This window comes from Onychostoma macrolepis, chromosome 14, assembly GCF_012432095.1.
Source record: "Onychostoma macrolepis isolate SWU-2019 chromosome 14, ASM1243209v1, whole genome shotgun sequence".
NCBI classification, from domain to species: domain Eukaryota; kingdom Metazoa; phylum Chordata; class Actinopteri; order Cypriniformes; family Cyprinidae; genus Onychostoma; species Onychostoma macrolepis.
Window position 1 is genome coordinate 9123674 of NC_081168.1, and position 27966 is coordinate 9151639.

Consider the following 27966-nt stretch of genomic DNA (forward strand, 5'->3'; position numbering starts at 1 on the left):
TATTAAACAACAACATTTTTAGTACAATTTTACACAGGACAATAAATATACATACATTAGACCAAGTAACAAAAACATACATAACATCAAGAGACAATGTAAAAATCAAATAGCTAATGCAATAATTATAGCTACAATCGAATAGCCTTGAATGAAGTATCCTTTCAACGTGCTGAAAATATGACACTTGCCAAAAAGGCTCAAAAGTAACAATATTTCACTGAGTCATTCTGAATGATTGCCTCAGCGATGGGTTGGATATTATTATTAGAAGACAAAATTCCTTTGTTCCCTGTACAGTGAGACACTGGCCCTTTAAGAAGAGACATTTCAATCTAGGCGTGTTTCCTGCTCCCGAAGAGAATCCAGCCCTGCTTACATCCTACGACACGAAATTGGAGGAAAGATTATTTTACACATTACTCAAATAATTGCTGTATAATCAGCATAGATCACAAAAGGCTTTACGTAAATTGATTTTGAATCCTTTTAAGAGAAAAGGGACTGAGAATCCTCTCTGGATAGACGCTTTTAACCAACCTAACCAATGACATAAATGTCAGTCGGTCAAGGTCCACTCACACTCCAGATGTGCGTTTAGCATTTATACACGTTTATTTCAGGTCAGCCTCGCTTTCTCATTCGAAATCTGTGCACATCTCGAAGGGAATCGCTTTCAAATTGTGGCAGTATGGGACCTCTTCGCTTTTGGATCAGGATTTTGCTTTTTGATATTTGATTGGGACTTTAACCATGGATTTAAGTACAGAAGAGCAGATATGTAGAGCGATAGACTTATGATTTTAAGAAACACTCAAGATCCGTGAGGACGCACGGGAAGAATCCTACAAACAAATCGCGCACGTGAAGGAAGAATTGCATTTTTGCAAAGAAGCTGCTGTATTTTTTTGTTGCTGATAATAACACTTTAATCGTTCGTTAGTCTCAGGTTAATCATTTAGTGGACACGGTTGTGGTTTATTTCAGGTTAAGTTGACAAAAGACAATCTGCTTGTACATTCGCTACCATGTCGGCGGTGATGATAACGCGGAAGGTTACTCGAAAATGGGAGAAATTACCTGGGAAAAACACCTTCTGCTGCGATGGACGGGTTATGATGGCTCGGCAGAAAGGAGTATTTTACCTGACCCTATTTCTCATCGTTGGAACCTGCTCTCTGTTCTTCGCCTTTGAGTAAGTGCATTTCATTGGTGATTATTAGACCTCATCTAACACTGCGAGAGACGCGACTAAACAGATAGATATCAGCGTGCACAGCTTCGTTACAGTGGGGGATTTGCATTGTAGATGGCCTTTGTTTAATGCAATTGCAAGAATGAAATAGTATCTTATAAGCAGTCGAAACGTATTACAGCCACATGGCAATGGCAACAAATGAAACGATTAAAAAAAGTGTGTGAAATACTGAGGACCGAAGCGCTGCTGAGGTTTTAAAAGCACGCCATTTCTTGTGCCACCTGAATTTGGTTACTGTACGCCATGCCTGTGTTTTCATATGACAGTAGAAATGTCCCGATTCGTGAATGAATCGGTATTTTGAGTCAGAACTCATCAATGAATTGTTTGTGGAGCGGATCACAAAACCTGTCTGAACGATTCGTTTGCGAACCAGCAGTTCTTGAGTGAACAACTCATCGACTATTTAAACCGAGAGGAGACTTTCTTTAATATTCGTGTATGTGACAAAACATTTATACTAAATTTAACAAATAAAATCTCTTCGAAATGTGTTTACGATTCGATCGTATGGCTGTTTTAGCACACATGCAATCCACTGTTTTAATAAGTAATATTTCATTAACACGTGCCAAAATGTGTAAATAAATGTTTTGTGGAAATGAAACCTAAATTTAGATTCTAAATTGATGATAATAATAATAAAAAAAATGAATTGGGCAACAATAAACAACCTTATTAACAAAAACTTACGTAACAAAACGTAATAAACAGAAGTGTCTTAGGGTTAGGGTACATGGCATTGAACCGACTCATTGAAGCGAACTGTTCAAATGAATCAATTTGCGGGAATGATTCAGACTTTCCATCATTATATGGCAGTCATAATTAACTGGTGATGACATATGACAAACAAATTCTCCAGAACAACAGGAACAACTAAGATATCCAGAAGAACCAACTTTTTTTTTTTTTTTTGGGCGGGGTGGGTGGTGGTGGTACAAAAATATGCAATTGATTAGTTTTACCATCTAAGACAGTAGGGTTTTATTAAGGAGAGCTATAAACTATAGAGCTTTAAACCTGTAGATCACTCAACATGAACCTAAAACAGCTTAGTATCCTACTTAAAAAAAAAAAAAAAAAAAAAAAAAAAATTTCATTTTTTTATATGTATATATGTGTGTGTATATGTGTGTGTGTATATATATATGAAAAATAATACAATTATATTAAGATTAATGGCAGATTTTCGAACTGTGTGAGATCATTTGCCTGTTGATGGAATGAGCTGTGTCATCTTTGTTATTGAAACATGTTTTCACAATAGCAGATTGCTGTACATGTTGATAAAGCTGTGCTGCATATTGGATATGAGCTCTGCTGGGTGGATAGGAGCTCCCTTGTGTGGACTTTGACGTCTGTGGTCGTTGTTTCCTGAGACTTGAGTGTTGTGCCCTGCCCATATCAAGGATCAAGGATCCTCCGTTAGGCCTGTTCGTCAGCAAAAGGAAACGATTCTGTCCCTAGTCAGAAAGTCTCAGTCATGTGTGGAGCTGCTGGCTCCTGCAGGGTTTCACTGCACGCCATGTTACTGATAATTAGTCCTCTTGAGGCAGACATATTAGCATAGAGACTGGGCTAAGTGCAAAAGTGCAATTTCTAAATTGTTTCGTACATGACAAGCTAATAGATGAACTGGGATTTATTGATTTATTTGCATTTACAATTTCAATTTGTACTTAGATTTTACCTACACAAACATTGCTTGTATCATAACTTCTTTATGGACTGAACTTGCCATTGGGTTTGAAACCATTTGAAGAGTGTATATATATATATATATATGTGTATATAATTATTATTATTTTTTTTTAATATTATTTTTTTTAAATTTTATTATTAATTTTTTTTTTTTTTTTTGTCAAACAGTCTCTTTCTAAGATTGTTCTTGGCTCTTGATAAAATTCTGGCTGTGTGACTATCACAATTATTAAAAATCACCCAAGGTTATTCATATATAGTCCCTGCTGGATCTTTAGTTTCAGTATAGTGCACATTTATTTTTATGTGCACTTTATCTTTTATTTAATGCACAGCATGAGATTTCAGAAGAGACAGATAGTGTTTCTGGAAACGCATTGCTTCCAGCTATTTTGAATTTACAGGGAATTATTTTTTGAGTACTTCTGAATGCTCACACTATTGTGTCCTCATACACCCCTCTGTCCATGGGGCCTGTGTCTGGACAGTTTATTCCTCTGCAGGCACCAGACTGATCAGCAGGGCTGGACTGTGCACAGTTCTTTCTAAAGATTTTTGTCGTCTTAGAGAATGTATCCCACCTCCCTTTCCATTCTCCTAATGTGTTTTTGTTTGCTGAAAATCTCTGCACTTATATTTTAATTTCTGGCTGTTAGTGTGCACAAGATTATGCAAGTTGCATTGCATTCATGTTTGTACTGTCTTTGGATATGAGATATAGAATAGTGAGTTGGTTGTATAGGCTAGAAAATTCTAGAAAAATCTGCCGTGTGTGTGTCAAAGTAGACCGTAAAAAATAGTGCTGATCCTGCGTTCACTATATTCAAGGGTTTGTCAAGCCACCATTGGCTGACCGGAAGAACCACTTGCTATTGGCCTGATATCTTCAACTTAAAGGTGAAGTGTGGAATTCAATGTAAATAAAAGAAGAAAGTTATATTAGTAGCCTATTATTTTTAAATTCTACAATAGTATTTATTAATATATTGAATTAGCTTTTGTTTATTTTTAGTATGAAATCTTATTTTGTTTCTACTTGTTGCCAAGGCAGCATCTCTAATTTTTGTAATTAAAAAAAATAAATAATAATAATTCTTTAACAATAACAACACTGAAAAATCTCATATCCCAGCATAATATGCAGAAAAACTACAACTAAGCCATTTGTGGACTGAATTCCTGAAGAGTGTAATACTGTGACACTATCAAAACTGCATTCTCGACCAATGCCAGACAAAGTGTTCAGAAAACCTGTTTGAAAACAGACAGTTTTTGCAGTTCTGTTTGGTATGTTAGTGATGCAGACCTACACCCTTCACCTTTATAATACTTCATCTTCTTACTAAAATGGTTCTACACCAGTGAAACTGTTACATAGCTGCACATTATGTGTTGACAGTCATCAGATTCTGTTGATTGTTCACCCACTCATTCTTTCACTTTAGAAGTGTGGAATGGATCAGGTTTCACTCGTTGTCCTGTATGTTTGTTTTATGGAATTGTTTCTCAGTGGTTAAATGTCCATACATTTTATGTTTGTCATTAAGCGGATAGTTACTCATGTTGTTGCTGAGGAAGTGTCACAATCTGTGTGAGAGGGCTGCCGTCTGTTTCTGTCCCTCTGCAGGGGTCGTGATAAAAGAGGAGACGGTTTATTCTTTTGGGTATTTTTTTTTTTTTTTTTGTCTCTGTGCAATGTGAGTGCAAAACTGGAGCTGTGGCAAATTTGTCTCCATGAGGGATTAGGATACCTTTTTTTTTCGACAGTAATGCATAATTCATTTGCTTCATGATTCGCTTGCTCTTAAATTGGCGAACTCTTTATGAAGAACTAACAGAGGCTGTGCAAGTAATTTTCTGGCATGGCAACGTCCCGGCATTACACCTTATGTCAGTGTGACACAGCTGAAATATCCTTTTGTACTTCATCAGTACATATTTGTACTTTTTTGTACTTTATACTTTACATTACCTACACCTGTATTGTACTTTAAGCTTTTATGAGAGTCCTTTATCAGAAAGAGTAGCTGCTGATGTCACACCCGGATGCAAGATCGCAGTTTATTTGTTTGCTTATTAATCTTTCCCCACTTTATTGTTAGTGCTATTGCATACTAATTTAATATCATCATCATCATCATCATCATCATCAAGTTTTGCAATGCAAAATTCAAATGAATGATGTGATTATTTGCATGTTGAATGTTTTTCTTTGGAACTGAATAGTCCTGCATTCCTAAACAGTTTGACCTACTTTTTGGTTTTGATGCAAACAGTATATCAACATGTGTTTCCATGCTTGGAAGTGTAACAAGTAGAAAATCTTTCTCTCAGTATTTGGTGTATCTGTTATGAAAGCTTGTTTCTGCATCAGAATCAAAACTAAAATAGGTAATTATGTGAGGAAGTTTAAAATAATAACTAACAATGTGACTATATTCTTTAAGGACACCTATTCTATTAATTGTAATATGTGGCTTTTAAGGCCTGTTCACACCAAGGACGGTAACGATAAAGGTATAGTTCTAAAAATCGTTCTCAATATTAAAGAATTGCAGAGTCCACACCACAGCTGTAACGATAAAGACAAAGAGAAACAATATTGTTGGAATCATATTCAGAGTGATTTTTTGCAAAAACACTGACACCCAATCAGAGTCAATCCTGCTATCACGAGCTTGGGAATTTAAAGCGTCAGACGAGCATGCACTTATAATAAACAGACAATATCGTCGGCTGGTGTGGACGCTATCATTGTCTATAGTTATTGTTCATGGTGTGAATGGGGCTTAAGACTATCACATTTTTACCCAGCATGTGTATACAGTACCATTCAAAAGCTTGGTTTAGTTAGCACTTTTTCAGAGTTTCATGCTCACCAAAGCTGCATTTATTTGTTCAAAAAACAGTCATATTGTGAAACGTTATTACAATTTAAAATAGCTGTTTTCTATTTTTAATATAATATTTTAATGTACAAAGATTCATATTTTTCAGGATTCTTTGAATAATAAGTTCAAAACAAAAGCTGTTTTAAATAGAAATCTTTTGTATCATTATAAATATTACTGTTGTTTTATCAATTTAATGTGTCCTTTCTGAATACAGTTCTTAATTTCTTAAAAAATCTTACTCATTGCAAACGTTTAAATGGTAGTGTATGAACGTGAGAGCTTATTGCACATCATTGTAATATTACATAAAATATATAAAATTGTCTCCAGGTTTGTTTCAGACTAAACCAGGTTGTCACAATAAATCTATATCCGTGGTTCATCCGTGGTTTTTCTCCACTCATTTTCCTTTCCGGTGGCGTGCCGGATGTTTGCGCCGAGCACTATCAGTAACGATAATTGTCAGGCCTCCCTGCCCCCACCAGTCTCCACCTAGAGACCAGCCAGACCAATGAAGCAGCTCTATTGATTTTATGAACACACAGCTAAGCCTTTTCATAGCCAGCCATAAACTCTGCTGTTGTGCTTCATGTTGTCTTAACTGTGGAAAACAGTCCTTTTCACCTTGTTCTCTGTGGAACAGAGTGCAGATAATTCACTAAGGACAAGCTGTGAAGGCAAACACAAGGGTGGAGATGCTGTAGCACAGTGATGGGAATGGCTTTGTATGCATGTGCATGATTTGAACTAATTATTTATTTATACTAATGCCAGAATTCACGAAAAAGTGTCTTTGCAAAACATTTTACGTCTTCTGCTGATTTCCCCCCATTTTGTTCTATGTAAGTCAACATGAAATCAAAACTGACCCTGTGTTTATGGTCCTGTTGTGAATGATTCATTTGATAGGTTATTCCAGACAAAAAAAAAAAAAGTTTTTTTTATTTGTAAGCTTTAATCAGAATTAAATAACTTGCACTGTTAATGATTGATAATGTTAATCAAATGGCTGTTCAGGCATTGTTTTAGCAAACACTCATTCAGTCTGGCTGTGGTAATGCCTTTTTTTGTCATCCAGTTGATTACCGCCCTACATTTTTTGCAGCTGAATATCCTGTTCCAGAACTATGTCACATTACGGAAGTCAAATGGAAATTGGTGTTGATTTTCAACAATAAAGTGTTGATTATGCATACTGAGGCACAATAAGTTTTTGTGTTTTCATGTTGTTTTAAGGAGGAAGTTCATTGCTAATTATGGTGGTTCAATAACTTTGTGAATCAGTAGTGGCGATAACAGAATTTGTACTTTTATATTGGAGCTGCTTATCTCATTTATTGATTATGGTGAGAGAGGTCACATCCAGCATTGCATGATGGTAATGTCCGGGAAGCTTAGGGCTGTGATAGGAACTGATGATGGAGCAGGTCCAGAATGCTTAAGTCATTAGCAGATACAACACACACACACACACACACACACACACACACACACACACACACACACACAAAAGCGGTTCTCCTCAGTTTTCCTCCGCTTTGCCCCAGCACAGCTTTCATGATAATAAATGGATTTCCCTGCAGCATTCTGCTCATGATCTGGGCAGTGGAAAGTTTTATCGACCGGCTCTGCTCTGGATCCCCCCCCCCCCCCCTCTTTATGTCTTCCAGTCTTATAGTTTAAAATGGATCAAACTAATCTGACCTGTTCCACAGGTAGATTTCTAGTGTATTGCCTCTGGCATGCTGACACACCAGTGTTTTAAACAGCTGAACTTGCACCATGTAGTCTGACTAGAAATGAACTTTCTGTTGCTAATACTTCTTACCTAAAACAGTGAATGTGACGTGTGAGGAGACAAACCCACACTCTAGTATGGACTGGTTCAACCAGTGTTCTAGCATGTATTGTAGAAGGATTGGTTTGACGCGTTATAGTTTGTATAAAACTCTACATGCATTTTGTGTGTTATTAGAAGCACCTGTTAAGTCTTAATTCCCCAAAAGTAGTCCTAGTCAAGTTCAGTTTGTAAATCTGTTTGTATTAATGATGCATCAAAATACAAGGTGTTTTGAAGAGAAATGTTCTACTAAGCTATTGGATGTAATTTTTTTTTTTTTTTTTGCCTTGCAAAATTTAGACTAAAAATAAATTCAAGTATCTTACACTTGTGACAAATAGAAAATGGTGCAAAAATATTCTAAATGTGTAAGACCTATTATCTGGAGAACATACACTGATTTTTGTTTCTATTGTATTTTTAGATGTACAGTGGGGCAAAAAAGTATTTAGTCAGCCACCAATTGTGCAAGTTCTCCCACTTAAAAAGATGAGAGAGGCCTGTAATTTTCATCATAGGTATACCTCAACTATGAGAGACAAAATGAGAAAAAAAAATCCAGAAAATCACATTGTAGGATTTTTAAAGAATTTATTTGCAAATTATGGTGGAAAATAAGTATTTGGTCAATAACAAAATTTCATCTCAATACTTTGTTATATACCCTTTGTTGGCAATGACAGAGGTCAAACGTTTTCTGTAAGTCTTCACACGCTGTTGCTGGTATTTTGGCCCATTCCTCCATGCAGATCTCCTCTAGAGCAGTAATGTTTTGGGGCTGTCGCTGGGCAACACAGACTTTCAACTCCCTCCAAAGATTTTCGATGGGGTTGAGATCTGAGACTGGCTAGGCCACCCAGGACCTTGAAATGCTTCTTCACGAAGCCACTCCTTCGCTGTTCGGGCGGTGTGTTTGGGATCATTGTCATGCTGAAAGACCCAGCCACGCTTTCATCTTCAATGCCCTTGCTGATGGAAGGAGGTTTTCACTCAAAATCTCACGATACATGGCCCCATTCATTCTTTCGTTTACACGGATCAGTCGTCCTGGTCCCTTTGCAGAAAACAGCCCCAAAGCATGATGTTTCCACCCCATGCTTCACAGTAGGTATGGTGTTCTTTGGATGCAACTCAGCATTCTTTCTCCTCCAAACACGAAGTTGAGTTTTTACCAAAAGTTCTATTTTGGTTTCATCTGATTCTCCCAACCCTCTTCTGGATCATCCAAATGCTCTCTAGAAAACTTCAGACGGGCCCGGACATGTACTGGCTTAAGCAGGGGGACACGTCTGGCAATGCAGGATTTGAATCCCTGGCGCGCAGTGTGTTACTGATGGTAGCCTTTGTTACTTTGGTCCCAGCTCTCTGCAGGTCATTCACTAGGTCCCCAATGTGGTTCTTGTGATCATTTTGACCCCACGGGGTGAGACCTTGCGTGGAGCCCCAGATCGAGGGAGATTATCAGTGGTCTTGTATGTCTTCCATTTTCTAATAATTGCTCCCACAGTTGATTTCTTCACACCAAGCTGCTTACCTATTGCAGATTCAGTCTTCCCAGCCTGGTGCAGGTCTACAATTTTGTTTCTGGTGTCCTTTGACAGCTCTTTGGTCTTGGCCATGGTGGAGTTTGGAGTTGGACTGTTTGAGGTTGTGGACAGGTGTCTTTTATACTGATAACGAGTTCAAACAGATGCCATTAATACAGGTAATGAGTGGAGGACAGAGGAGCCTCTTAAAGAAGTTGTTACAGGTCTGTGAGAGCCAGAAATCTTGCTTGTTTGTAGGTGACCAAATAGTTATTTTACCGAGGAATTTACCAATTAATTCTTTAAAAATTCTACAATGTAATTTTCTGGATTGTCTCTCATAGTTGAGGTATACCTATGATGAAAATTACAGGCCTCTCTCATCTTTTTAAGTGGGAGAACTTGCACAATCGGCCCAATTAGCCATTTTCTCTCCCCAGTGTAATGTGACTCGTTAGTGTTACAAGGTCTCAGGTGTGAATGGGGAGCAGGTGTGTTAAATTTGGTGTTATCGCTCTCACTCTCTCAAACTGGTCACTGGAAGTTCAACGTGGCACCTCATGGCAAAGAACTCTCTTGAGGATCTGAAAAAAATAATTGTTGCTCTACATAAAGATGGCGTAGCCGTAGGCTATAAGAAGATTGCCAAGACCCTGAAACTGAGCTGCAGCACGGTGGCCAAGTCCATACAGCGGTTTAACAGGACAGGTTCCACTCAGAACAGGCCTCGCCATGGTCGACCAAAGAAGTTGAGTGCATGTGCTCAGCGTCATATCCAGAGGTTGTGTTTGGGAAATGGACGTATGAGTATGCCGGCATTTCTGCAGAGGTTGAAGGGGTGGGGGTTCAGCCTGTCAGTGCTCAGACCATACGCCGCACACTGCATCAGATTGGACTGCATGGCTGTCGTCCCAGAAGGAAGCCTCTTCTAAAGATGGTGGGAGTGTCATGGTCTGGGGCTGCATGAATACTGCCGGCATTGGGAGCTACAGTTAATTGAGGGAACCATGAATTAGAGCCCTGCATTTCGGCCCGGGCCCGACGGGCCCCGACTTTTTTACGTCCCTAGGGCCAGGCTTCGGGCCAATTTTCACGTCATAGTTCAGACGAGGGCCGTGCCTCAGGCCTGTTTTAGTTTTCTCCTTATTTTTATATTTTAGACATCCATCAATGTCTAAGCCAAGTGCTTAGAAAAGCTCTATATAAATGTAAGGAATTATTATTATTATTATAATTATTATTATTATTATTATTATCAATTAGTGATGAAAAAAAATTGCCGCGCTGGTGGTAACAACATGAGACTGTGCCGCAACTGTGAAGAGCGGCTCGACGGTGTTTAGTGTCCAGCAGCAGCGATCGCGCCGTCAGCGCAGCTGTTCCGCGTTCAAATACACGCAATAAAGCTTGCCGTAAAGCCCCAGCAACAGTAATTACCATGAATGTGTCCGAGGGAAATAGTAAGGAGATATTTGAATTACTTACTAATAAACTAGTGTTTTCTGTGTCAGTGTTGCATCAGTGTGGATTCATCTCCTCATTAGACGCGCCTTTAGAGAGAAGTGCATCTTCACGGATTATGATTATAATGAATGAGTTTCTGTTTTCGATTTGATTTATTTCGTTAAGTAGTAATTTAAAGCTTTCTATAGATATATTTATCATGTCTGTGAGGCATGATTTCGCTGACTTTCGGTTCATTTTTGTGAAGCGCTCCTGTTCAAGACGAGACGGCAGAAAGCGTATCGTTTTCTTAAAAGCACGACGTTTTGTTGATATTGTGAGTGCACACAAATAGAAGTAGACCCTTTACAGTTCCGAATTATGTATTACTCTTACCTTTTATGAGCAAAAATTACGGCCTATTTTAAGTTGTTTCCATTTGAAAAAAAAAAATGCAATTGATTGCGCTGGTGCCTCCATGTCCTGCGCTTTAGCTTCTGTTCTCCGCACAAACTATTGGAGCGCACATTTATCTAGGTTTAACCTTTAAACATTGTTATATGCTTGAACTGTTTTAGTATATCTATAGATTTTATTTTAGGCAAGTCGTGATGATTTGAGAAGGCTAAATTGATCAAACATGCTGATCAGCCTGCCAGTCTGCCGCTGGCTGCTTGGTAGTTAATTTAAGAAAGAAATAACTTGTTTAATGAACAAAAAATGCTCCAAACGTTTTTCAAAATTAACTTAATAAAAAAATTAATTAATTAATTTTAAAAAAAGGGGAAAAAACGAAATATAATCACTTTGCCATTATATACAAAACTGAACTATTTTAATAGCTGAAACATGAGCCGTTTTGGGAAACGGGCTCGGGTCGGACTCGGGCCGGTAATTCTGATAAGCTGTCGGACACGGGCCGGGCTAGGGCCTAAATTTGAGGCCCGTGCAGGGCTCTACCATGAATGCCAACATGTACTGTGACATACTGAAGCAGAGCATGATCCCCTCCCTTCGTAGACTGGGCCGCAGGGCAGTATTCCAACATGATAACGACCCCAAACACACCTCCAAGACGACCACTACCACTGTCTCTAACATCCACCAGCTCTGTGATGTTGTCATGGAGGAGTGGAAGAGGACTCCAGTGACAACCTGTGAAGCTCTGGTGAACTCCATGCCCAAGAGGGTTAAGGCAGTGCTGGAAAATAATGGTGGCCACACAAAATATTGTCACTTTGGGCCCAATTTGGACATTTTCACTTAGGGGTGTACTCACTTTTGTGGTCAGTGATTTAGACATTAATGGCTGTGTGTTGAGTTATTTTGAGGGGACAGCAAATTTACACTGTTATACAAGCTGTACACGCACTACTTTACGTTGTAGCAAAGTGTCATTTCTTCAGTGTTGTCACATGAAAAGATATAATAAAATATTTACAAAAATGTGAGGGGTGTACTCACTTCTATGAGATACTGTATATATAAATAACTTAAGTGATTAGAAAATTAGAATTGTTTTAGAAAACAATTAGAAAATGTTGCCTTGGCAACTAACTACTAAAATTATTATTTTTTTATTATTTAGTACTAAAGTAACAAAAAAAAAAAGTTAAAAGTAAAAAAAAAAAAAAAAAAGGAATAAAAATGACAACTCGGTAACCAAAAACAAACCAAAATTAAAATGAAAACCTGAAAGTATAAAACATTAATAAATAGTACATAAATAATACTGGTCCCCCAACTCCAGTTGCATGTAAACAACCACCCACAATACCATAGCAACTTTTGTATGAGCAAGTACCATTTACATTTTTATTACAAAATCTAGTTCTATATCTTTTTGTATTGTGTTATTAGGACTTGTCATGTCTTCTCTCTCTCTCTCACTGTATTGTAGTGTTGTAAAGCTGTCCTTTGCACATGCAGAACGCTAAATGTAGCAAATTTTCCCCCGAGAGTGGATGCACTGTGCTGCGATGAGCTGAACCATTATCGTGATGTATTAGCTATACGTTATCTTAGTATAGCAGGTCTACATTGCAGGAGAGAGTGGTGGAGGAGAGCCATGGTGACCCTATTAATAGCTCAATGCAGTGGCCTGTGGAGCCAACCAATCTGCTGCAGGCTGAGCGAAGGGAGGCACTTTTACAGGACTCAAGTCATCTGCAATTTATGGGAGCAACCAAATTCATTGCTGTATGGCTGTCTGCCTGCAGGAATGGAGAAAGCACAGTCATTCATAGGAAACATCCTCCCTGACTGCTTCATTGTTGGGTCTGAAAAGACTGTCTTTAGGGAAGGGCTGAGCCAGACAGATATTACAAACCCACTTCATCGATGACCTCCCCTTTTATTTCAGGGAGAAACTATTGCTTCATCAAAAAGATAACAAAAATGTTTTTGTGTTGGATTTAGGAAACTTATAGTCAAAAGCATTGGTTTACCGATTGAAATGTTTGTATTTAGTGTGAATTTTTTTTTTAATGCCATTTTGCTTCAGCGAAATTAATGTCAAATTTTTTGGAAGAAAAAAACTCTTTAGGTTCAGCAGCATTTGTGTAATGTGAATTGTGTACATTTTTTTTTTTTTTGCCACTCTCATCAGCAAACAGAATTATTTTATTTTAAATTAAGAATTATTTTACTTTACTTTCTCCAAACCCTTTCTCTTATGCAGGGTTCTAGTTGAAAACATTGGCTATCCAGCAGAAATGCTTATTTGTTTTAATTCAAATTCAATACCATAAAATTCTTGTTTTAGTGGAGCTTTTTTTGAGCTTTTAAAAAAAAAAAAATTTTTTTTTTTTGTATTTTCATTTTTTCATTATATTATTGCTGCCAGGTTTCTTAAATTTTTGTTTTTGCCATTAATGGCACACAAATTCCACACTTCACCTTTTAACAGTAGAGATAGAAATATTAGAGAGATTTCTTTCATTTTATATGCTCTTGTAACCTCTGTGCTGTTACTTTCATTATTTCCCTGCCTAATTTGTAATCCTGCTTGTTCACTTGTCCCGTACAGATGCCCGTACCTGGCAGTGCACCTGTCTCCTGCCATCCCTGTGTTTGCAGTGTTGCTCTTCGTCTTTGTCATGGCCATGCTGCTCCGAACCAGCTTCAGTGACCCAGGGGTGCTGCCACGGGCCCTGCCGGAGGAGGCCAACTTCATTGAGATGGAGATCGGTGAGTGTGAGGGTGACTGAGTTCAGGGAAGGGGATTTGAAGTTTAATGCCATAGTTTGTACCATCAGTGCCACCTGTGGGTGTTTTGACCCAGTGAGGGGAAGAACATGAATAGTCTAGTAAGTGTGTGGCGTAAGTGGGACGCTGTTAGCCCAGACCTGCTGATTAATTTATTGTTTTGTTTTGCGATTTAAAATGGCTGAGTGCGTTGGTCCATGAACCCTGAGTTCATCTGGGAAACAGTGTTCTTCTTTACTTCAAGCTTGCTGGGATTAATGGTTATCATCTTTTACCTTTTTTTTTTTTTTTTTGGAAAATCACAGATATTGAAGAACAGATGTATTTTGTCTTCTGATGCATTTATATTTTTAGATATACATTTAAGGAAAAGCTCTTCCAAAAATCTCATCCTTAAAATTACGAAGCAAGAAACATTATAACAGCCATTTTTACATATTTGGTATACAATAAAGAGTGATTGTGAACATAAAACTAAAATATTATTTGCAAATAGTTCAAGCTGACTACAATAAATTCTACTTCTTTTAATGGTCTGCTTTCGTTTCTTTTTTTCCCCCTTAAATCCCTTTACATAATTTAATAAATAAATAAAAACACTTCCCAAAAAATATCCTATGTTGAACATGCCCAAGTCAGATTTCAGAGGACATGAGCTGCTCCAGGAGAGTTTGAATCTGATCCATGCATTTCCCAATCCCATTCCTGCCTCTCTGCCTCTGTGCTTTTCTGCTTTACTTCACTTTATTATCCATTAAAGAAGGCACAAAGAAGTAAAATAAGAAATAGATATTCTTCACATGACTGGTACACACCCCCACAATGCCATATGTCAACTAACTTGAACAGAAACCAGTGTTATGACTATTCAAAGAGAAAATTGTATCTTTTGCAGGGGTGTTGGGCAGAAACTGTTGAGGCTCATTCAAATCCTAAGGCTCATTTGTCTTGTGTCTCTCTCTCTTTTTCTTTTTTTTTTAAATAGCAAGGATTTTTCTTTGACAAAGTATCTGCTCAAACATTGACCGTTAAATAGTAAAAGAAATTGCCTTAGTAGATTGCCTTAGACCTTTGTCTATCCTGATCTACAGTGAGTGAAGTGAACCGAAATGCCCTACGCATAGGCTTCCTTTGCAAAAAAAAGAAAAAAGAAAAAATACACATTTACTCTGCAGCAAAAATATCTATTTTCAGTGGGCTGAAAATACAGAAGAAAAACTGAAAATACGCCTAAAATAGGAAATTCATGTGTAGTTTTTTTTGCACGCTTGTCCTACTTTGAATGTCAGAAAGGGTAACATCACTGCATCTGACTAATTAAACCAATTAAATTAGATTAACTTGCTGCTCTCATCTTGCTAATTTTGCTTCTAGTGATTCATTTGTGTGGTTGTGGCTCTGTGGGAAATAATTGCCTTGTCTAGTTCAGTCACCAGCCTGTCACCGTTCTCTGCACTGATTACAAGATCTGGGCTACAGTAAAGATGAACTCGTCTCCCTACACTCTCCACCCTCACTTCCCTCCGTTCTTCCTCCCTCATCTCTACTCCCCTCCCTGGTTTCTCTTTTAAACGAGAGCACCATTGTTACACATCAGCACCACCGCTGAAGCTCAGACGTGCCTAGGGGCGGTGCAGCATTTGTTATTACTGATGTTCACTAAACCAGGACATCATTTCTCTTGGCAATTCCCCTGATAAACCACAGTGTTCTCTGATGTCATTAAATTATCCACTAACCCCTTTCACTGATTTTGTGGACCATGTTCACATGTAGAAATCTTCTATGGTTCTCTCTAATAGGGTTGTGTTATATGCTGGTAGTACAGAATAGCATGGTACAAAAATTTGACCGCAGTATATCATCATCATTAGGCAGTGTGATGTGAAGCATAAAAATGAAAGCATTGAAATTAATGTAAACCTCTCAAAAACCTGCATAAACAGCCCCTAAATCAATGGTTCTTATGTTTTTTGACTCCAAGGTCCCCCAGTGTCCACAACAATGTTCAGTAGCCCCATGATTATTTAAGCTGTTTGTGATTTACTGGATAAGGACTAAAGATAAAAGTATAAAAATATACAGGCTAAAAAATGTATTCATTTTGTAAAGCACATGGAGTTATAAGATTATAATTTACATGACTTTTCCATGTCCAGAAATTATGTACTTATAGGCTACTTTATTTAGGTTTTTCAAGATGAATTAATTGCGATTCGTTTAAATAGTTTGCATATTATATAATCAACTCAATTTGATTAACAGCCCTATTTTTAAGAAATTTGTCAGAACCTTTTCATTCTGTAACTTTCTGTAAATTTCAGCAAGTGTGAAATATATTTTTGTTCAATGCGAAGATCATCAGGTGATATAGACAAAGCGTTTCTGTTACTTATGTAAGTGTGTAGAACTTTAATTACTGCAGGTAAATAAAAAGGAACTAAATACATTATCTAAATACATTATTAAATCCATCAATTACTCATTGTTTCTTTTTGTTCAGGTAAATAAAAAGGAACTAAATCCATCAATTACTCATTGTTTCTTTTTGTTTTATTAAGACTGCTGTCACACAAAAGCCAAAATTCTGGTATTGATTCAACTGTACCTTCTTAAAAAAGGGCAGTTTTGTTTGACTACTGCAGCTGGGCAGGGCAGAGATTGATTTCTACAAATTTCCTCTGCTCTATTTCAGCATTCCATCTTTAATACGCTATTTTTAGATGAATGTCTGTGTGGCTGATTAAAAGTGGCTGATGCTGGATCGGATGCAAGTTTGGATTTGCCGTTTTAGCCAACCTAGGCATGTGGATTAAGAGGCAGCTGTGTAGTTCTGCCTCCTGAGCACATGCTAATGCAACCATTTTACTAGAGTATAAAAGTACAGAGCTGACAAATGCAAGGAAATTACCTTTTGAAATTAGAGTCTTGTCTTTTAAACGAAGTGCTTTGCCTTTCGTATTGTCGCTATCCAAACAAATGAAAGTGAGTCATTTTGAAAAAATGCAAATAAAGAAAAGGGAATAGAAAAGATGCTTATTTTTTCTGGATCTCTGGAGAGAGAAAAAAAAATAGAAAAAAGCAATAATAGAAAATTATTTTCCTTAGAAAGCAATTGATCTTTACATTTGTGAACATTTTTATTGAAAATACATGCACACCCAAATTTATTTTTGCATTGTTCAAGTTATTCTGTGGTCATATATTTTTGTAAAATGATCACTACACTATTTATTTAACCGTTGTCACTGGCGAACAGTTACCTTTACTGTTCTAGTTCCATCTTCTCACAAAATCAAATCATGATAATATTTAATGTTTATTTATTTATTTACTGATTTATTAAGGGGTATAATGTGCAGTAAGCCTGTCATTATTGCAAAATAAACCCCTTTAGTGCGATACAAGGTCTCTCCACTTCTCAATCACCGTCAAAGTTTATTTTGTGATAATGACTGGCTTATCCCTTTCATATAATTTCTTTGAAATCTTGTTTTAATCTCATTCCGCTTCGACTTTACTTTAGTGCAAAAATCATTATACTTGTCACACCAGCACCATTAATAACTATTTTGTACTTGAGGTTTTGACCTCTTTTCACAGAGCTACACACACTCTCCTGGTTCTGATTTATTGATGTTTTTTTTATGTCTTTTGTCATTGAGTCATGGCACTCGCTGGAGTGGCCTTCAGTGAGTCCTTTATCAGAGGCTGTGCTGTGTGTCATGCACATGGATCTTAATCGAGCTGAGCGGCTGCTGGTTGCCATGTTGACTGTTTCTACTTGCCTCTTGCAGAAGCAGCCAATGGGAACGTCATGGCCGGACAGCGGCCTCCGCCCCGCATCAAGAATGTGCAAATTAACAACCAGATCGTCAAGCTGAAGTACTGCTACACCTGCAAGATCTTCAGACCCCCTCGTGCTTCCCATTGCAGCATCTGTGACAACTGCGTGGGTGAGTGAATGTCCCTAACATTTTGCACTACAAACATGAATGCTACCTCAAATTGTGTGGATTGTTAAGGGAAGGAGTGCTGTTTTTTATTAACTTTTATTTAGCAAGGATCCGTTGATCCATAATGACATTTAAAAACATTACAAAATATTTATTTTCCAAATAAATTCTGTTCTTTGAAACTTTCTATTCACTAAAGAATCCAGAAAAAAAAAACACAGTTTCCACAAAAATATTAACCAACACAGCTGTTTTAAACATTGATAATAATAATAAATGTTTTTTGAGAATCAAATCATTATATTAGAAAGATTTCTGAAGGATCATGTGGCAATCTAGAGTAATGGCTGGAATAAATCACAGGAATAAATTTAATTTTAAAATCTATTCAAATAGAAAACAGTTATTTAATATTGTAATAACTTTATTGCAATATTACTGTTTTTACTGTTTTAGTTTTGATTAAATATTATAATCCATATTTATGATGAGACTTATTTTAAAAACATTTTACTTACTATTTACTATATATTAGGGTTGTTCCGATTCCGATACTAGTATCGGAAATTCCACCGATACCACAAAAAATTCTGGCATCGGTATCGGCGAGTACTTGAACCCATGTACCGATCCGATACCATTTTTAAACAAGACCTATAGTTATGCGCGCTAGCTTTGCTTAACGCTGCAAATCGGAAATCAATTCTTCTTCGCTGCTCAGAATGCAAAGACAGGAAGTTGTGCTGTGTTGCCACACAAGCAACCACTATTTAGAGCAGAGAAGAAGAAATACAAACGTGCTAGCACATTGCCAGTAAGTTAAATCACTCGCATACGCGACTAAATCTTCACCCTGGGCGACTAAATGATGTCTAATATTAGCCACTGGCTAATAAATGATCAGATTTTACCGGTAGGCTATGTATAAGTTTAGCACAGATATATTGTCACTCGCTGAACACTCTGAGCGCTTCAGAGTTTCTCTCTCCGTCAAGCGATATATTTTTCAGTTCATCTGAATGAATGCGCAGCGCACCTGTATTTGACGTACCGTAAGCTCTAGTGTGAAGCGCACGACTCGCCGTCGCTTTGCTTTTTTCCTCACACGCAGAGAGAGAGAGAGAGGGAGAGGGAGAGGGAGCAAGGGAGTCTTACATGTAGCGCGTCAATTCTGCATGGTATGTAAACGTTATTCTTTGTTGTATTTTTGTCAAAATAACGGAGTTCCTTTGGAATTCTTCAGCTTAACTGCCGGGTTCTCCGGGAGTAGGCGGAGCTAATGCGCAAACGACAATCTCATTGGCTGGCGTTCACCTATTATCGTCCCTGTTTTGATTTCAGCAAATCCGTTCGAGCCAATGCAGACAACGTGATTAATATTCATGAATCCAGCAGCTCGTTAATCCTTAGTGCGTTTTATATTGTTCTTAGTAGAATTCATAGTATGATTATTATCTTATCAGTATTATTGACAGTTTTTCCCCATTTTTACAGAAACACTGAATGACCAAAAAAGCACCACCACCTTTAACTTAAATTCAGTTAAAATTACTCGCCAGACTATCTATCTATCTATCTATCTATCTATCTATCTATCTATCTATCTATCTATCTATCTATCTATCTATCTATCTATCTATCTATATATGGTGAAGCACACCCTAAAATAATTGTATCAATTCATACAGGGCTAGTAGTACATACAACTGTATAACCAGATACACACCCGGGTATCGGATCAGTACTCGGTATCGGCCGATACCCTGAGCCTAGGTATCGGAATCGGTATCGGTAAGGGAAAAAGGGTATCGGAACATCTCTACTATATATAAACTATTTACTGTATAAACACTGTCAACATTAAATGATACTATTATTATAGGTACTACTAATATTAGGCATCATGAATTAAAAATAAATGAAACATTTTTACTAAGTATTAGGTATCATGATATATTACCATGATACCTATTAGTATTAGGTATCAAGTATTATTTTATATGATATTAGGTATCATGAATTAAAAATAAATGAAACATTTTTACTAAGTATTAGTAAGTCAACACATGAATTGAACCTTACAAGGCCAAAGTAACTTATTTTGTAGAATTGTTTGTTTTTTCATTTTCACTAGATTTATCATTTTTGTATCACAAAATAATGTGCTGCAGTTATTTTTTTACAGAGTTTTTAGAGAGTTGTACTACGTCTACATACATGATGATATAGTTGCACATGTACATGCCAGTTGATACTCCAGTATAATCGTGAATTGTAAAGATGCGAGTCGGACAGCACGCGCACTTAGTGAGATACATATGCTGATATTAGAGTTTACTGAGGGCTCAGGTTTGCTCTCTTTGCACAGTCATCCTGAACACAGGACCATTTGTTTGGGCGGCCTGCACCTGACACACACACACAAACACACGTCTGGATTGCTATCCTTGTGGGGACTCTCCATAGGCGTAATGCTTTTTCTACTGTACAGACCGTATATTCTATTGCCCTACACCTAAACCTACCCCTTACAGGAAACTTTCTGCATTTTTAGATTTTCAGAAAACTTAATTCTGTGTGATTTATTAGCTTGTTTACCCGTGGGGACCTCAATTTAGGTCCCCACTGTGACACGAGTCCCCATGAGTCTGTGTGTATTCAGGTTTAAGTCTCTCTCTCACACACACACACACACACACACACACACACACAATCTCTGGTTTGAGTACCATCTTCCTCTTAAGCAGTTAAAAATATATATATATATGCCTATCTCTGGCAGAAGATCCACACTCACCGTTAGAATGATGATAAACTGATTTTCGCAAATCTTCATGAGAGTCTTAAGATTCTGTTTGTCTTTCCCTCAGACCGGTTTGACCATCATTGTCCCTGGGTCGGAAACTGCGTAGGAAAGAGGAATTACAGATATTTCTACTTGTTCACACTCTCGCTGTCTCTACTTACCATCTACATCTTCGCCTTCGACATCGTCCATGTGGTTCTCCGTGAGTATCGCAGCAAGAAAATGTGTGTGTGAGTGCCTGAGCGTCTTCACTGTTGACATCCAAAATCGGATTGTTTAAAAGAGGAAATTACGTTTTCATGTTATCAATAACAATTTAAAATGCACAGATGGTCCATCGGTTTAATGATCATAGTTTCTGGGAAAACAAGGGCCTTAAAGTGACACGCAGTATGTATGCGAATACGGTTCTCTCAGGCGTGGTTGAGTCGGGGAGTGTTCAGGATATAGGAAGAGCCACTATATGCTCTCGTAAATTTCTGCTCTCTTTCCATCCTTTCTCAAAGTGCACTATAGACAGCAAGAAAGAGAGAAACAGAATTCACATGAATGCCTGGGCAGTTTGCTCTGAGCCTGTGATCTTAATTTAAAGTAAAACACATCATGACTATCATTCACTTTGAGGTATAATTCCATGATTTGTTTTTTGTTTACGTGCACAGATAAATGCCACATATTCTGAATGTGTGACGCAGATTCTGAATGGAATGATTCCATAGCAATGATAAGCTTTCAGAGAAAACGCATAATTACCCCACACCACATCGACACCGGATACATGTGGCACATCGCAACTCAACAAAATGAGATATAACAAAGCTGTCTACACTGCTATCATATTTAGAAGGTTTCTATTTTTGACTTTCCAAAGAGCGAAGCCGATCCCTTTATTTTCCCCTTCCACTTGAAATTAATTTTTTCCCCCACAAATGTCATGTGCGACTAAATGCGGTATAGATCAGTTCTGACCTTTTCATCATAACCAGCATGTGCGGTTTGACATCTGGCCTATTAATTTTAATAATATAATCTAATGCTGACCATACGTATCTGCAGTCATTGGTCACCCTAAAATTAGTCCATGCAGCATGTGCACTATTATGTCTTCTGAAGCCATACAATTGCTTTGCTTCATGTACAGATTGACATTTAAGTTTTTATACTGTACCAAATGTCATCATGTCAAACCTTCACCATAGGCGTCATGTAATTTGAGCGCTTTCGTGTAGGTGAAAATCATTGAGTAATTACATAAATTTTGTTCCATGTATTGTATGTATGTATGTATGTATGTATGTATGTATGTATGATAAATCACATAGAGATGGACACTCAAGACTCACTCATTCATGTTTATTGAAAGGGCAAGAGAAACCAGTTTGTTGAAAATTGAAAGATTCTGTATGATTTTTATCAGTACTATTGTTGTTACTTAGTAATTGTAAATGACGTAATGAAGTGATACCTGTTAATATTGCCATGAATGTAGCCATTATTGCTGATATGGTGGTAAAACACAAATAAATAAGTCGCATAGACTACCCTATGATCCTTTTTATTGTTTTTCTTTTGCCCTTTTTTGAGTTTGACTGCCTGTGGAAATGATGGTTAGTAAATGTTCATTCCTTCAATAGATTTTTATTAGGATGAATGCAAACCTAGCTACTGTGGTTGAAAAGGTGCTTGTAAATGAACAGTGCAAACTTCTCAGCTCTGGCAGAGTGTGGGTGGATGTGCGAAAATCTTCTGAACATGTAATGATGGGAGAGAGAACGAGAGATTCTGAGACATCTGTTGCTGTGAGTTACTGCTTGCATGCATAGATACATGATGTAAATAAATATATTTTGTGTGTTTTATAGGTTCTGTGGACTCAGGATTTATGAATACCATTAAAGAAACTCCCGGAACATATCCTTTCATCTGGGCAATAGAACCACTTCCTGAAGATTTGAAAACAAAATGAGCTCCTCATAAACCTGTCAAGCTGTAAATGATCTATCACGATAAACACTGTGTTTGTAAACTAGTTTTCTAACATTTAAATAGGCACAAGGCATGTATTTTCTTTTTATAAAACCCTTTGTATTGCCGAACAAAGAAATATCAAAGTTCAAACACATTGTTTACGCTGTATTGTAGATATTTTGAGCATGATGTTTCCTTGACTCCCCATTGCACTGTGTTGGAGGTTCTGGTGTGTTTTTTCACCCTCTGGTCTGTGGTGGGATTGACTGGCTTTCACACCTACTTGATCTCCCTCAACCAGACCACCAATGAGGACGTGAGTCTGTTTCTTACCTGTCTGTTCCAAAGTCTACTGTCGGTTCTTGACTCCTGCTGCTGTCACATGGCTGGAAAGATAAACACATGCCCTAGAGCATTTCAGCACACTAGATCCAGCAGTCACCTTGGCAACAGTGCCGTCTCTGCGATAAGCAAGCACAGAGAACATCTCAACAGGAGTTTTATGTACAGTATATACAGTATTTATTGCACTGTTTATGTACCGGGTACACATTGCTGTCCCATTACGCTTTTAAAGGATTAGAGGCACAAATCCCATGTTTTATAGTAACTATTTGCTATGTTAGATAAGCTATTATGTAACATAAGATTAAGCTTGCATGAAAAGCTTTAAATGCATCAGATGTTTATACACATTATAAAAATGAAGATTTTGACCTCCAGAGGTTTTGACTCTATCCAACAGATACACATCATTTGACATTATTTAACTCATTGTAGTAAAAATAGTGAAAAAAAAAAAAAACTAATTTATAAATAGCTTTTTTTTTGTTTAAATATAAACTAAACTATAAACTGAACTAATTTTAGTGATAAAAAAAGCACATGACATTGTGTCCCAAACTTTGCTATTACCACATATTCTAGATTTAACAGTTTAAATAATTTAGTCTGAATATAAATCTTACAAACCTGATGCATACTGTAGGCTTTTATTTTAATTTATTTATTTGATTTGAGTTTTCATTTCATTTTGATGATTTAATGTTTATCTGCTAGAAAATCACAAAAATCAGGATTTATAAACTACATTTAGTTGCAAAAGTCACAGTAATTTAGTAACAGGTTTTACCCTGGGCTTTACCCTATAAAAAAATAATAGAAAATGTAACAAAATTTTATTAAAAATTATAAAAAAAAAACCTTCAAAATTTTCTTTTAACAGGATTGCGAAAATCCCAAACCCCACAGAAAAATAAATAATAAATAAACTCTGATCAACATTTTCTGAAGGTTAAGCATTTATTTAAAAATAATAATAACGCATGCATATATAGTGCTTAGATTCCCTGCAGCCGTTTAAGTTTATTAATGCTCTGATTTAGTTTGGCAGAATTCTGTGGCACTTTCACACTTAGCCCTAATGATTAATTTAGAATGGTTTTGTTTTTTTTTGCCACATTTGCCCTCTGGCCCTTCTTTTCTTGTTAATGAGGAGTGAAAAATAGTGAGAAAGGGAGGAAGTGAGAAGGAAAGATGCAGTTGCTGCAAGTAATATGGTGTGACATGATGGTTGTTCGCCTTTGATTTAGTATAAATTGGATTCTGCTTGTAACAGATTTATCAGTACCTGCAGACACTGTCATAGCTGCCAGTCAAATTCAGATACAACTTAACTTTTTACTTAAACCTAAAACTGGTGTAACCTTTTTGAGTGGAATACCACACATGAAACCTAGAAACTTTAGATGATTTTCCCCTCCAGATTTGCCTGTGATGCATACATACATTTCTATCTAGGAGCAGATGAAACAGTAAAGGCATGTCTTTTTAAGATGAGGACCCTTGAAGTGCTTGACTATATCAAATGAAATCCATAGGGATGAAATGGCTAGAATTGAAAATGCACATTTAAATAAAGGATAACAAATAAGAGATTCTTTTTTATCAAGCTCCCATTTGCACAGATGCTTTATAACATGAAAAGTCAGAGTGCAGTGAAGAGTCGGTGGAGAATTGAATCAGATTGTAACAGTCAGTGGCAGGTCTGACATTATGCTGGTGTTATTTTCAAAGTTCTAAGTCCTTCATCTCTGCTATACAGATCAAAGGCTCGTGGTCTGGAAAGAACCGTGTGCAGAACCCATACAGCCATAAGAACATCATCAAGAACTGTTGCGAGGTTCTGTGCGGCCCGACTTACCCCAGGTAGGAACTTTACTGTAGTTTTGCTTGTAAACTGGGGCGCCACAAAGTGGTATGTCATTGCATAAGACGACAAAATATGAAAACCTTCATATCAGTAAGCTCCAGCATTTGTTTGCAGATGCCACGTGGTTTGATATTTTGTTGTATGGAAGTCAGGAAAATGCCACACCTGATCGCAGGATTATTTAACTCTGTCTTTCTCTCTTCTAGTGTGTTGGACAGAAGAGGGATGATGCTGGAAGACTCGACTAGCCCCATCCCCTCTGATGCCTCTGCTGCTTCCACCTTAAAGAGCAGCAACCCTGTTTCACAAACCACAGTAAGACAGCATTTTTTTATGAGTGTTTGAGTGAACGAATGAGTGTTCATTTGGCTGAAATGTTGCTGGCTGCCTTATTGTGCGTTTAGTAGTGAGTCTGCAAGAAAGATCCTAAATCAATTACGCTAAGAGCTGAGAGGGTTAGAAGGCCAGGAAAAAGAACCATGTGGAGTAAATGAATGCATTAAGCGGCTTTAGCTAGATTTGGCTTTCATAGGGCAGATAGTCATAAGTGCTGTAGTCTGTACAGCACTGCATGTACAATATACAGGATCTTGGATATTTATTTGTAATTAGTTGTAATTAGTAATTATGTGTAATTAGACACATGTACATGCACAACATTTTATATATATATATATATCTTAGTGCAAAATTAATTTTACAAGTGTACTGTAATTCTTCTTTTTAATTTTTATACTTCTATTTTACTTGTGTTTCACTGTAAAAATGAGAATTTAATACAATAGTAATATTCCTTAATTTGTTTAAGATTTTTTATTTTTGTTACTAGTACTAATAATCATAATTAAATTCTAAAAATAATAATTATTTTTGAATTATATTAAGTTCTCCAGCATAGATCTTGTCTTCTGTTCTCCCACGGAACAATTTTAACTCCTTTTTCCTTTCAACTAATGCCACACTGAAGCTAATTTTGCATTATCATTATCCTTCTCTCTCTTTTAATAAAACACCTAAGCTTGATGAATTTTGTTAAACAAAACAAAATTGAAATCTTTACAAGTTCCCCTGGTTAGAAATGACAGCACTGACACATTCACATTCAAGTGAATAACACTCCTTAATCGCTAACGGTGTGTTTAAACTTCCTGCAGAAATCCTCGGCTCCCCTGATTCCCAATGAGCACACCCCTGATGAAGCCAAGCCCGGCATTGGTGCAGGCACCCAGAAGAGCACCAGCTCCCCTAAAGAAGAGAAACCCCCTTCGCCAACATCCCCCAATGCTGTCGCCCCTGCAGTCATCAAAGAGTCGGCCCACTAACTTTGAAAGCCTTCTTCTCCAGACTTCTCTCAACCTTCTGAATGTGCTCACTTAAAGGAACACACACAGAAAAACTCATGACTCGTTTAGAGCAGTGGCCTGTGTTCTCTGATACTCTTTCACAGAACGGGACACCCTCTGCCCGGATCCTGCACTAGTGCTCGAGACAAGATCTGGAGGTCTTGAGACTCTCCTCCTGAATCACAGCATGATGAAACTCACAATGAGGGAAATGGAGAGCCACAGACTGAATCGAATGAGAATGGGCTTCCCTGAAGCGTAATGAGGACATTATTTCCCTCGTAAGAGCTCGTGAAATGTTCGGTTGTTTTTTCAGTGTCATTACCCGTTTCTGTATAGCCTGCCTTCATTATTCCTAACCGTTTGTGTGCCCTGTAAAACCCATTACTAGCTTCTATAGTAGTTGTGCAAAATGCCCTTTGGATTAGTCTTCTTTGTTTTCAAAGTGTGATAAGAAAAAGTGCTTTAGCCATAAACTTACATTTAGGCCCAACAAAACTGCTTTATTCTGATGATGGGGCCATTTGGATCAGCTTAGTAAGTCAGTTATAAATGTCATTCAACTCGGTTTGTCAAAGCAGAAAGTTAAGCTCAGACTTGATTTTACAATCAGCATGGCTGGTAGAAAGCAGAGGCTGTAAGATATGTTTGTGTCAGTGAGTACAGACTGATCTGCATCAGTTAGAGTGCCTTATCTATGCTCTACCATTACATCTACAGTGGACTCTGCCCTAAATCTACTCATACCTGTAAGTTAATCAACTTCATTTTTATACAATGCTAACGATCTGTCAGAATGCAAAAAAGCCATGGAGTTAATGTACATAATGTATAAATGACTGAGAAGCTGCAAATTCCCTATAAGAAGTGTAAAACATGTCTAATTTATTACTATTATTTTGATCTTGTCTTATTTAAAAAGGTTTTTCCACATCCACCTGACATATGAGCAACCTTTCCTTTTTTTTTTTTCTTCCCTTTTCACTAAGAGTCAGATATTACTACTCAAGGCCAAAGTAAATGAAAGATAAAGTTTAATTTACATCTGAAAATGAACTTTCCTGAGTCTAGGCATGGAAAAGTCCAGCTGACCAATTCTCCTTCGGTGTCATTTAAGCATGCTTTTGCATTCAATTAAGAAATTGTGCTTGCTTTTTTTTTTTTTTTCTTTACTTTCTTTTCATCATTTTTAAGGTAGCAAAGCTTGCCCCAGTGTATAAGCGAATGCGTATTGTAGTCACCTTTGCTAATTTCACTGTAGTATGTTGAAGGCCACTTGTAAGGGAACACTTTGTGGACAGACATCAGGGACCTATGGACTCATATATTTTTACATGAATTCTCATAGCCAGCTACACATTTGTTTCAGAGAAGTAAACAGGGGCAGTATTGCTGTGTGGAAAGTTTAGAAGTGAACTAAGAACTTTGTCACTGTTTGATTCATTCGGAACAGCCAGCTTTATAACGTTGCCAGTTCAGTGCCATCTTACAGCAGTTTCAAGTATATAAGCTGGAATCTTTATGAGATTGATTAGTTTGATTGTTATTTCCTTTACTGATGTCGAAGAATGTGTTGAGGGTAAAAGTCCTTTATTGCAGAATGTGCTTCTATCAGATCATGTTTAATTTATAGCAGATGGGATTTTGGTGTGGCGTGAACAATTGTGATGATTGATTGTGTGTGTGTATGGAAGATGTGAATATTAATTTGCTAGGCTGAAGGTATGTAGGAATGTGTTTAAAACTGCGCTGAATGAATCCCACATTTTTGTTTATCATGAAATGTGTCATAATATACTAAATGAGGCG

The 27966-nt window shown here is 37.3% G+C and overlaps 1 protein-coding gene across 2 annotated transcripts; it reads left to right on the top strand.

Annotated features, from left to right (window-relative positions):
• Positions 1-302: 302 nt before the first annotated feature.
• On the top strand, positions 303-27574 carry zdhhc9 (zinc finger DHHC-type palmitoyltransferase 9). 2 transcript variants are annotated; one of them, XM_058797799.1, is made up of 10 exons: positions 303-399; positions 986-1195; positions 13694-13854; positions 17670-17828; positions 20699-20836; positions 22497-22543; positions 22814-22918; positions 24707-24810; positions 25021-25129; positions 25969-27574. In XM_058797799.1, exons 2-10 carry the CDS (start codon positions 1029-1031, stop codon positions 26134-26136), a joined length of 1158 nt encoding a protein of 385 aa, XP_058653782.1. In that variant the 5' UTR covers positions 303-399; positions 986-1028; the 3' UTR covers positions 26137-27574. The 2 variants fall into 2 exon arrangements, with proteins under 2 accessions (XP_058653782.1, XP_058653781.1); XM_058797798.1 differs by having other exon boundaries at positions 332-1195.
• The last annotated feature ends 392 nt before the right edge of the window (positions 27575-27966 follow it).

Excerpts from the sequence above, each read along its gene's own strand:
- zdhhc9 (XM_058797799.1), top strand. The coding sequence starts at position 1,029 with ATGTCGGCGGTGATGATAACGCGGAAGGTTACTCGAAAATGGGAGAAA. Across the intron at positions 13,855-17,669 it reads CTTCATTGAGATGGAGATCG|AAGCAGCCAATGGGAACGTC; the intron begins GTGAGTGTGAGG and ends TGCCTCTTGCAG. Across the intron at positions 17,829-20,698 it reads CATCTGTGACAACTGCGTGG|ACCGGTTTGACCATCATTGT; the intron begins GTGAGTGAATGT and ends TCTTTCCCTCAG.